Source organism: Lithobates pipiens, unplaced genomic scaffold (assembly GCF_037356315.1).
Source record: "Lithobates pipiens isolate NorthernLeopardFrog02 unplaced genomic scaffold, aLitPip1_a1.2 Scaffold_23, whole genome shotgun sequence".
In the NCBI taxonomy this organism is placed as follows: Eukaryota; Metazoa; Chordata; class Amphibia; order Anura; family Ranidae; genus Lithobates; species Lithobates pipiens.
The window spans coordinates 113209847-113222459 of NW_027507785.1; the positions used below are offsets into that span (position 1 = coordinate 113209847).

The following is a 12613-nucleotide window of genomic DNA, read 5'->3' on the forward strand; positions in this document are numbered from 1 at the left end:
CGTGAGGGTTGAAACTGGCATTCCTTAGACACTTTTCTCCCAGCACTAGCCTGAACTTAATAGCGGCTTTACTGTCATAACTATGTTCAGCGATTAAGGGCAATCATATAGTGCCTCTGTTTTTGTACTTAGGACTATGCCTGCCAAAAAAAGACACCACAAAGACCAAAAAGGTACCAAAGGTTTCACTCCCAGGCGCTAGGATCTCGAGTCGCATTTCCACGCTGTCATCCTTGCCTGAATTACCAATTATGTCCAGCCAGGGTGAGCCATTGGAACAAGTTGATGGTGCAACTGCTTCTCACATCTCAGCCCCTGTATAGGTGACTGAAGATGTCCTTTCCCCCACCCTACAGGGTCTGGAAGGAAGATCAGCAGCTTTAATCGCATCCTCCATTAAAATGGATAGGAAGTGTGCTAAATCCCCCTCCCCCACTTCAGGCCCCTTGCAAGGGGAACAGTGGGGTCAGGATGGTTACCCTCAGGCGATCAGGAGGAAAGACAAACTGATGATTCCTCTGTAGAGGAAACAACAGTAGGCTAACCTTTTTCAGCCTCTCAATCTGAGAAATTGCTGACACTATCTCTTAAGCCCCATAAACACTTTCAGTTTTTCTGATGAGTTTTTCCTTCAGATTTACCAAAAACATATAATATGAGGTTAAACCTTAGGAGTTTCAATTTGTATGCAATCAGGCAGGCCCTTCTACTACATGGTTTTGGTAAACCTGAAGGTAAAACTCAGCACAAAAACTGATAGTGTGTATGGGGCTTTACAGAGATGGTTTGTTCTACTTTCATGCTACCCCTAACAGAGTCTCCTTAAGGTTTGGTTTCTACCTTGGGTTCTTTAAAACCCTCACAGCCTTTGCATGCATTTCCTGTGCATGCATTACTAGAACAGCTTATTGTTTCTGAATGGAATCACCAAGATAAAAATTTCTCCCTCCAAAGAGATTTTCAGTTCTCTATCCCATAGAGGAGAAATTCACCAAGAAATGGAAAGCACCAGCAGTTGGCGCTACGATTTCCAGCGTGAATAAAAGCCTAACTTGTCCAGTAGACAATGCACAAATGCTTAAGGATCCAATAGATAAAAGGTTAGAAATCCTGTTAAATCTACTTTTTCCTTGGCAGGTGCCGTTACACAGCCTGCAGTCACTGCAATGGGCATCTGTTAATCCCTAAAGGACCAATTTAAACAGGCCCTTAAAGAGTTGTTCCTGCACAACAAGCCCAGGAATTGGCTGAACTACCAAAAGCATTATATTTTTCCATAGATTCCATTAAAGATTCGATTCACCAGGCGTCCCGCCTTACGCTTATGCTAGTACATATGCATAGAATCCTGTGGTTAAAAAATTGGTCAGCCGAAACACCATGTAAAAACCTCCTAACTGGGTTCCCTTTTCATGGGGAGCGGCTATTTGGGGAAAATTTGGACAAATATATCCAAACAATTCTAGTTGGAAAAGTACTCATTTGCCACTGAAAATAAAAGATAAAATGCCCTTCATTTAAACGGCTCTTTCCCCTGTGCCAAGGGCTTCCGCCTCTAGACAGTGTTGATGGCCTCCACCATCAGACTCTAGGGGGAAACCTCAGGGTCAGGCCTAGACTCAAAAGAAGTCCTTCGGCCAGAAACCTGCAAAGCAGAATCCTAAAGCCTCATCATGAAGAGACAACCCCCCCCCCCCCCCCCTCACCAAGGTGGGGGGAAGACTTCTGCAGTTTTCACAAGTCTGGCAAGAGGAAATTCAGGACAGTTGGGTCATCTCCACGGTAACGCTGGGGTACAAGCTGGAATTTCGTGAATTTCCACCATCTCGTTTCCTGTGGTCAAGCGTTCCCAAAGATCCAGAGAAAAGACAAGCTATGTTTCAGGCCCTAGACCAATTAATATCTCAAGGGATGATCATACAGATCCCCGCAAAAGAGCAAGGTCTGGGTTTTTATTCACATCTTTTTATGGTACCAAAACCAAATGGACATGTCAGACCCCTTCTAGATCTAAAAGATCTAAATCAGTTCCTGAAGATCCGCTCCTTTCGCATGGAGATGATCAGGTCAGTAGTTTCTATCCTTCTAGGAGGAGAACTTATAGCATCTATCGACATCAGGGATGCATATCTGCATGGCCCTGTATTTCCCGCTGACCAAAGGTTTCTGTGGTTCGAGTAAGAACAGCAGCATTTCCAGTTTGTAGCCTTGCCCTTCGGGCTAGCTACAGCACCCGGGTGTTCACAAAAGTGCTGGCCCCACCTCTAGTCAGGTTAAGGGCACAGGGCATAACAGTCGTGGTGTACCTAGATGATCTATTGCTAATAGACCAGTCGGTGGCTTGTTTGGAGCAAAGCGTACACATTACAACCAGTTACCTGGAAAGTTTGGGTTGGGTTCCCAACCTAGAGAAACCTTCCTTAATACTGCTAAAAAGGCTGGAGAACTTGGGTCTGATCATAGACACAGCCCAGAAAAAGGTGTTTTTGCCTCAGGCAAAGATCAACTCTATAAGAGCTGGTGCGGATGGTCAGGTCAAAAGGCGATCCCTCCATTCCCTTTTGCATGAGGTTGCTAGGAACCATGGTGGTTTCATTTGAAGAGGTTCCCTATGCCCAGTTCCATTCAAGACTGTTGCAAAACAGTATGCTGTCTACTTGGAACAAAACAATTCAAGCATTAGACTTGCCAATGCGGCTCTCTCCAAGAGTTTCCCAAAGACTCACTTGGTGGTTACTAATCCAGAATCTGCTGAAAGGAAAATTCTTCAGACCAGTTATCTGGAAAGTGGTACCGACAGATGCCAGCCTTTTAGGCTGGGGAGCAGTACTAGAAAAGACAACTGTCCAGGGACAGTGGTAAAGAGCCGAAAGACCCTTGCCCATCAATATCTCAGAGATTTGGGAGTGTGTCTGGCTCTAAAGGCCTGGACTTCCATGTTACAGGATTGTCCTGTCAGGAACCAATCCGACAATGCCACAGCTGTGGCCTATATCAATCACCAAGGGGGCACCAAGAGTCTCTCAGCGCAGAGAGAGGTTAACCATATTCTAACTTGGGCAGAAAGGAATGTTCCATGCCTATTGGCAGTCTTCATTCCGGGAGTAGAGAATTGGCAGGCGGACTACTTGAGTCGCCAGCAGTTATTTCAGGGGGAATGGTCTCTTCACCCTGAAATTTTTTGAGCTATTTGCCAAAGATGGGGGACTCCGGATGTGGATCTTCTAGCATCCAGATTCAACATGAAGTTAGTCAACTTTGTGGCAAGAACAAGGGATCCACTTGCATTGCGGAATGGATGCGTTGGTGATCCCGTGGGATCAGTTCTCATTGATCTATACATTTCCCCCTATTCAGTTGCTGCCTCAACTTCTTTGCAGGATCAAGCTGGAAAGAAATCCGGTAATTCTGGTAGCACCAGCATGGCCCAGAAGGTAATGATATGCAGAAATCATAAAAAGATGGCAGTGGATGATCCATGGTCCCTCCCACTACAGCCAGATTTGCTATCACAGGGATCGATATATCATCCTACCTTATGGTCTCTAAATTTAACGTCTTTGCTATTTAAACCCACATTGGCACACTTGGAGATATATCATAGGCAGAATTCTTGCCTTTCTACAATTAGGGGTAGAAATGAAATTGGCCTTGAGTACTATTAAAGACCAAGTCTCAGCTTTATCGGTCTTATTTCAAAGACCGCTTGCTACACGTTCTTTAGTCCGGGGTTTTATGCAAGGGGTGATGCGGCTAACTCCGCCGGTCAAACCTCCCTTGAACCTTTGGGACTTGAACTTAGTTTTGTCTGTGTTACAAAAACAGCCATTTGAACCAATACAACATATTTCCTTAGTCCTTCTTACAAGGTAGTTGGTATTTTTGGTGGCTATAGCCTCAGCAAGGAGGGTTTTGGAATTGGCTGCTCTTTCTTGTAAAGAGCCGTATTTGATTATTCATGAGGACAGAGTGGTGTTATACCCTCATCCAGACTTTTTGCCAAAAGTGGTTTCAGGTTTTCACCTGAACAAAGATATTGTCCTGCCATTGTTTTTTTTCCAAAACCATGTTCCAGGGAAGAGAAGTCACTACATTGTCCTGATGTGGTGAGAGCAGTGAGGGTGGCCTATAACCCATCAAGTTATTACTTAAGGCTCTGTGTCCCATGATGTACTCCAAGAAAAGCATTTTACAGGTAAGCTGTTATAAAAATCCAATAGTTTTTTTCAAAATTGTCTGTCTTTTTTTTAATTTATAACACAAAAAATAAAAAACGCAGAGGTGATCAAATACCACCGAAAGAAAGCTCTATTTGTGGGAATAAAAAGCACATCAATTTTATTTGGGTTCAGTATCGCACAGCCGTACAATTGTCAGTTAAATTAACCCAGTGCCATATTGCAAAAAATGACCTGGTCATGGGGGGGTAAAACCTTCCGGAGGTCAAGTGGTTAATAAAAAATAATAATGTGTTTAATTATATAAAAGTAACATAACAATTCCTTCAAAGTAATTTTTAAACAATCAATGTAACATAAAAATCTTGTAATAATTTTAAATATATGCTCACTGAAAATATTCTACAGCTGTGGCCATAAGTTTTGAGAATGACACAAATATTCATTTTCACAAAGTCTGCTGCCTCAGCCATATTTTTGTCAAATGTTACTATAGTATACTGAAGTATAATTAGAAATGTTTCAAAGGCATTTATTGACAATTACATTAAAGCGGAGTTCCACCCAAAAATGGAACTTCCACTTTTTTTGGAATCCCCCCCCCTCCGGTGTCACATTTGGCACCTTTTGGGGGGGGGGGGGGAGCATATACCTGTCTAATACAGGATTTTTGCTCCCACTTTCGGGCAGATTCCCAGAGCCACCTGTGGTTATCTACTCCACTTCCAGCTCCCTTCACTGTCCCCCCGCTGTCTTCTGAGTGACACACAGGTCCCAGAAGACAGCAGGGACCAGTGGTACCGCGCAGTGAGGGTCGCGCATGCGCAGGCTTCAATTCCTGATTCCCTTACTGAAGATGGCGGCGACAGCCCCTGAGAGCCGAAGGAGAGCACGGCTTAGGTGTCGACGTCACGGGTGCCCTGGACTGGTAAGTGTCCTTATTTTAAAAGTCTGCAGTATTTGTAGCTGCTGACTGAAAAAAAACTCTGCTTTAAGTTTATGCAAAGAGACAATATTTGCAGTGTTGATTCTTTCAAGACCTCTGCAATTCGCCCTGGCATGCTGTCAGTCAGCTTCTGGGTCACATCCTGAGTGATGGCAGCCCATTCTCGTATAATCAAAGCTTGGAGTTTGTCAGAATTTGTGGGGGTATTTTTGGTCACCCTCCTCTTGAGGATTGACCTCAAGCTCTCAATGGGATTAACGTTTGGGGAGTTTCCTGGCCATGGACCCAAAATGTCCATGTTTTGTTCCCCTGCCACATAGTTATCACTTTTGCCTTATGGCAAGGTGCTCCATCATGCTGGAAAAGGCATTGTTTCTCACCAAACTGCTTTTGGGTGGTTGGGAGAAGTTGCTCCCAGAAGATGTTTCTTCTCCAGACAAGGTTTTTTCCGGATGCCCCAAACAATCGGAAAGGGGATTCATCAGAGAAAATGACTTTACCCCAGTCCTCAGCAATCCCGTCCCTGTACCTTTGGCAGACTATCAGTCTGATCCTGATGTCTTTCCTGGAGAGAAGTGGCTTTTTTGCTGCCCTTCTTGACACCAGGTCATCCTCCAAAAGTCTTTGCATCACTGTGCATACAGATGCACTCACACCTGCCTTCTGCCATTCCCGAGCAAGCTCTGCACCGGTGGTGCCTCGATCCCGCAGCTGAATCAACTGTAGGAGATGGTCCTGGCCAGGGCAGGACTTGGGGTGGTGGGGGCCCCTTGGTTTGAGTCACTTTCGGGCCCTACCTTCCATACATTACCGTATTTATCAGCGTATAACATATGACAATGTATAACACTCGCCGGCGTATAACACGCACACCAAGTTTAGGAGGGAATTTTAAGGAAAAAAACTTTTAGGAGGGAAGTTTAAGGAAAAAACTTGTATTTAAATGCCCATCAATGCAGCCTTATCAGTGTAGCCTTGACATTTGCAGCCTTGCCCCAGTGTCATTTCCAGCCTTGTCATTGCAGTCTTGAAGTTTAAAAATGGCGCCGCCGAGATACAGAGTTCCTGTATCTCGGCAGCTCTCAGCAGCTCTCGGTGGCACTCGGCAGCTCTTAGGTCCTCTCGGCGGCTCTCGGGTCCTCTCGTACTCCTGAGCGGAGCCGAGAGTAGCCAAGTGTACTCGGCTTGGATCAGTCACGCCCAGTCCCTGTGTTATGTCCATCATAGGGGGGGACTGGGCGTGACTGAGTGGAGCAGAGCCGAGTACACTCGGCTATGTATCTCGGCAGGGGGCCCCTAATGGACGGGGCCCATGGGCTTGAGCCCAGTCAAGCCCAATGGTAAGTCCAGCCCTGGTCCTGGCATTTGCTGGACTTTCTTGGGCGGCCTGAAGCCATCTTCATAAATGCAGTGGATATGTTTTTTTATGGGATTAAGTTAATTTTCATTGCAATTAATTCCAATTCATCCATTCACTCTTCATAACATTCTAGAGTATATGCAAATTGCCATCATAAAAACTGAATCAACAGACTTTGTGAAAATTAATATTTGTGTTATTCTCAAAAAACTTTTGGCCACAACTGTATATACTTAGCCGTAAATGCTGAACCTAGCTGTAAGAAAAAAAAAATCACATTACAAGCATATTGGTGTCATTTTACTAGGCTATATGCCATATTGCCAGAAGCATAGTAAACCTACCTTGAGTAGTTGGGCAAATGTGGAATAACCGTGAAGAATGGCAGCCTGGCTTACATTTAACTGTATGTAAAAAAAAAAAAAAAAAAATATGAATTATTTGTTCACTGTTATAGCCTGAAATTCAACCTTAAGCAGCCAGTTTTCCTATAGTCACCAATCCAAGGGGTACAATTACTGTCATTTCAGTTGGGAAGTAGTCACTGAACTCACACAAAATGAGTTTGAAGCCAAGAGCAAGTCAATACATTCAATACATATGTAGGGCATGTAACTGAAATTCTGAGGTCATATTTTAAAGTAATATCACCTTAATATAAAATATGATAAAATATGATCAAATAAGTCAGGACACTAAAATCAACAATTTTCTAAATAGTATTAAATATCAGTATTCCTACTTTGCTGCTATACAGGGCTTGAAGATAACCTTGTGTCCAGTGAAAAACATCAAGTGGATCTATACTCATATGCTAACATAAGCTATGTCTTGCTGGGGTGTGTAAATAAAGAGTAAGGGTTTAAACTATCCTATAGAGAATGCTAAAAGCACCATACAAGCACTTATTTAAAAACAAAAAGCAGTCACTTACATTAGTGCCTTAGACAATTGTGAGTCAAATGATTAGAGTTTTACTTAATCAGGCAGTTAGATATTACGATCATCAGGGAAACCAAATGTTTATCACTTAGCACTTGTTAATGTGTAGCACACATTACGGTCTGCTTTGCATTTTTGCACAGTAATGTGGTCTTGTATGGTGAGAAAGGATGAAAGCACCGAGCTGTAAAGATTGGTCCAGATATAATGTTTTATTGGTCTAGATATAAATTTGTCAAAAAAAAAAAAAAAGGTCAATAGTTGAAGGCCAAAGCATTTTGGAGAAGTATGCAAATCCCCTTTCATACAGGCTTAAGTTTATTGTGTGGGAGCAATCTGGACAGTTGGTTAAAGGCAGTGGCGGCCTGTCTATAGGGGGGCACGGGCACCACCGCCCCCACCCCCACCCCAAAGCTAGTGACAAAAAAAGGCCCTTTAAAAAATAAAAAAAATGCAAAAATGTAAAAAGGTCCTTTAAGTGCACTGTGTTCGGGCGCCGGACACAGTGCACTATGGGAAGCATGCCGCTTCAATTGTGGAGTTTTGTGCTGCATTGTGGCGCAATGCTATGCACCACAACACTCCCATTCGTTCACCTTCATGTCATTCTTTACGGTCTATGTTTTGATTGGCACTGCTGTAGGACATGGGCGGTGCTTTCCCACGTAGTCACTACCGCTTCCTCTGTGCCACTGTGAAGCCGGAAGTGACATCACCGCTTAGTGGATGTATCGCAAGGAACAACAGGGGAATATTCTATAATAATTGTGATGGCAAGCCACTGCATTACAGATCATCGCCACAGATGACCTCCTATCAGCTGGCAGCTGTGAGCCATGGGGGGGGGGAGGAGGGCTTGCTGTGAGTGTGCCGTGAGCCGGGGAGGGGGGATGCTGGCAGCCACAGGGTGCTATATCCTAACTGTGGTGATGATCTGTATACTATCTGTGGTGCCGGTCTATATACTATCTGTGGTGCTGAGCTATATACCGTATCTGTGATGCATCTACATACTGTATCTGTGATGCTGAGCTGTATACTCTGTCCTGTGATTCTGGGGCTGTATACTCTGTCCTGTGATGCTGAGCTGTATACGAGGTGGAAGCAAGTGGAATACAGGGGAGGAAGTGGGTGGATTATATAAGGGGTGGGGCTTATGAGAAGTGGGAGGGGTAAAAATGAAGGGCGTGACCATCCTAAAGCTTCACCAGCCGTCCTGGTTAAAGGACAACTCTGGGTGGGTAATCATCCACTTGTTAACATGATATGTTGGGCAGCTCCTGCCCTCAGTCTAGATCTGCATCTCCTGGGGAGACCCAGGAGAGGACACACAGGCTGAAAATGCTTCTGACCTACCAAAGGTGGGACTGTGCAGGGTAGGCAGAGATTGAAAGGAGGGCAGTGATATAAGGGATGAAAAGGGGGGAAAGACTGCAAGGGGCACTGTGATAGGGGGGCGGTGATTGCTAAGGGCACTGTGATGTAAAAGGAGACTGCACTGTAAAGGGGCACTGTAATGTGAAGGGGAACATTGTGAGACTTCTTTAAAGGGGGAACTGTGACCGACTCCGTTCCTCCCCCCCGATGACCCATCAACACCACACCTTGCTCGGTCCCTGGGAAAATTGGCTGCTATGAAACCAGTCATTGGTACCAAAAAGCATGGGGACCGCTGCTATCGAACGTCGCTTAAGTAGCAGCTCTGAGTCTGTTGAGGCTGCCGACATTACATCCATGAGGGAGGCATTTACAGGTACAGTAAATAACATACCTCAAATATGTTCAATGCATATATGATTTTATGAGAAGATTTTTGTTGAACTTAATAGACAGACAATAGGATCACTTTAATAGACTTTGGGGTTGATTTACTAAAGGCAAATAGACTGTGCCTAAAGCATTTTTTGGTTTAATTTCTATGTATTTAGTTGTACATAACTTGTATTGCTATCACAATGGGGACCAATAGCCCCCTATGTACCTATGTAATACCATATAGGTGACAGGTTCTCTGTATGGGGACACCCGGGGTCTATTAGGCCCTGGGTGTCTCCTCTCTAATTCACTGCAGCTGATGGAACACAGACCATGTTCCATCAGCTGCTTCCCCCAGGACTGATACCGGAGAATGACAGCTCTGGTCTAGGAAGTGATGTCATAAACGGCACTTCCGGGTCTGTGCACAGGAGGTCCACTGAACTCCTGTCGTCCTTTGACACCTACCATGACAGCACCAGGCCTGCAGGTGGAACAGTGGAGCCCGGTGAACATGGCGAGGATAGTGTGAGGGGGAAAAAGGTGGGACATTGTGGTGGCAGTGGTGGAAGTAATAGGCAGCTTCATAGCCTCTTGGATCACTTCCACATGAAAGTTGGCTTTACTAAAGTACACACACTCCTGGCTGCTATAGTGGCTGGGAGTGTGTAAAAAACACATCTGCAGCAGTGTAAAAATGTTACCGCCTCCCTATCCTGGCGCCCTAAGGCGGCTGCTTAAGCCTTCTTATGGTAGCGTTGGCCCTGCTCATCAGCAATCACTATTCACCCCATTGTCAGAGGGCATGTACTGCCTCTCTCTAAAATACAGTGATTAACAGGAAACTAACAGGAAATTGGAACTGCTTTGCCCACCAAGCCTGCCTGCCCATCTCTGACACTGGAGAGATCTAATCTCGCTGACTCCACTAAAATTGGTTACCTAAACCCATTATGAACTCAGAGCTGAGTGTGATCCTGGCAGAGGGGAGGCAGCAACTGTTGCCAACTTGGCCTCCCCGGGTGTCTGATGGTTGCCATCACCTGGCAGTCAGAGTAGGATGAGCTGCTCCAGAATCCACTCCTCCAGCTGCAGCCTCTTCCTCAGCTCTTTGTTGTCACCAGATGTCTTCTCTCAGATCTTGCTTGGGGACTGGAAGTAGACCCAGGGGGGAGGTGGGATGGGGAGTGCAGCTGAGGGCAGCCATAAGGGAAAGTGATAACGGTTTGTCCAGGAGGAGAGGAGTGGAGGTCAAGTGACAGCCAGGTGGACAAAGGCAGGCAGCACTTCTCAGCGGAAGTGGCAGATTGGAGAGAGATCAGCAGAGACAGACACATACAGTATGTGCTGGAGCTCCCACACTCCACCTACATTCCCTAAGAATGTGAGCTATCGCCGCTCTGAGTGGTTAGCTGTCTCCGATTAGATGATCACCTTTTCCACCCCCTTGCCTGGCTGCAGTTTCCCTCGGGGGACACTCTCCGCTCTCCTCTTCTTGTCCTCAGGCTGGTGCAAGGATTTTTATCCACACCACCCTCCCTATCCTGGCGCATTAAAGCGGCTGCTTAAGCTGCCTTATGGTAGCACCGGCCCTGATAGTAGTAACTAATCAGTCTCTAACTTCAGCTTGTTCAATTAGCCTTTGACAATAAAACCTGGAAGTTGGTTACTATGCACAGCTGCACCAGATTCTGTGTACACCAATTTTAGTAAATCTCCCCCATTAACTCATCTCCACATACTCTATTTTTCTATTTAACTAGTTGCGGTTTATAAGAATATGCTTAGCTTTTAACAGTTTCTACACATCGCTCAACATACTTTAAGAATATACCCAAAAAAGTCAACAAAAAACATGGCTTTTGCTTAAAGTTAAGTCAAACTTACCGAAAATGAGCTTTTGTTTGTAGGAATTTCATGTATCACTTTGTCAATGAAGTGGATAACACCATTACTTGCTAAATCACTCTTTATTATTTTAGCAAAGTCATTCAAATATACTTCATCCTGAAAACAAATTGGTATAAACCTTAGACACAATTTCTGCACCTGTAAATGTGCATCATACACAGAAAATTAGTGTAATGCCGTGTACACACGATCGGAATTCTCATACAACACTACGACAAGCCGAGAAAATGAAGTTCAATGCTTCCGAGCATGCGTCTAATTGTTTCCAAGCATGCGTAGGAATTTTGTGCGTCAGAATTGCAACAGACGATTGGGATTTCCGATCGAAACTTTTTCCGTTGGAAAGATTGAGAACAATCTTTTGCTGCTGGAAATTCGGGCAGCAAAATTCCAGTGGAGCTCTCATCGTTTTTTTGCTGGCCGAATTTCCGATCGTGTGTACGCCGCATTAGAGTCACACGTTCATTTAAAAAAAATGCATTGTCAGAAAAAGAACCACAAACTTTCTGCCATATCAATAAACAGCACTAGAATGTGTGATATCCATCAGCCCTTGGCACCTGTGTAGGGATCTGCTGCCCTCAACTGTCTGAATTAGGGTTGCCACCTGTCCAGGATTCACCGAACAGTCCGTGTTTTGAATTATATGTCCAGGTTTCAGGTGGACTGAAACTGGACACATTATTTAGACCGGGCTGTGGCTCCCCAAGTAACCAAGATAGTCGCACACAAATCTGTTGCAGTCCAGGAGCTGTAGACAGCTGTCTGGGGGCAGGTTCGGCATCACTGGGGGGGAGGGCAGGGTGATGATGTCAGCAATAACAATTTGGCCACACCCACTGTTGGCTGTGGCAGGCTATGGGCATCTCATTACTACTCTCCTTGGGGGCACCCAAAAGTGTCCCAGGCCACTAAAGTGTTTGGGGTTGGCATGAAGAAAAGATGGCAACCCTAGTCAGAATTTGTAAATGCCTGTATATATAGATATTATGTATGCACTTTCTGCCCCTGGTTGTTTCCTTGGAAGCCTCAGAAGAAGGAAGTGGAGAGAAAGAGAGAGAAAGTTTTAGCCACATGTCCTGTCCATGCTATTAAGTCCTAGACCAGAAGAGACTATTATGCATGTGTTCATCTTATGCTCTACTAGTATACAACTGCTAAGTATATAACTAAACCTTTTTGTGACAGGGTATACTGTATCTTCCCTGTCTTTGATGTTACTTCACATGCACAGTGCCAATTAGTCTGTAGTGAGGAGTGATGCCGCTCCAGGCATAGTATCCCTAATGAACGCCTGCCCCACTCAAACCTTCAGGGGCAGACTCTGCAAACATGTAGACAATCAAGGAAGGTAGCTGAATGGCCGCACTCTGAGTATACACCTTAATTGTGGCAAAACAGTGTTTAAAAATCCAAAGCTGTCACATTATGGCTGTAGTTGGTACAGAAAAAAGGCTAACGTGTTTCATATCATAGTATAACTTAGTCATAGCTGGTGACCATAGCCTGACTATAAATATA

At 44.8% G+C, this 12613-nt stretch overlaps 1 protein-coding gene across 1 annotated transcript in view; it reads right to left on the minus strand.

Moving 5' to 3' along the window:
* The window catches only part of STAB1 (stabilin 1), a 394908-nt gene that overhangs the window by 118861 nt on the left and 263434 nt on the right, over positions 1–12613 (minus strand). The window contains exons 49-50 of the mRNA XM_077452219.1: positions 11069–11188; positions 6829–6888 (exon numbers count right to left, since the gene is read on the minus strand). Coding sequence (XP_077308345.1) covers positions 6829–6888; positions 11069–11188 — 180 coding nt within the window. The remainder of the gene's footprint in view (positions 1–6828; positions 6889–11068; positions 11189–12613) is intronic.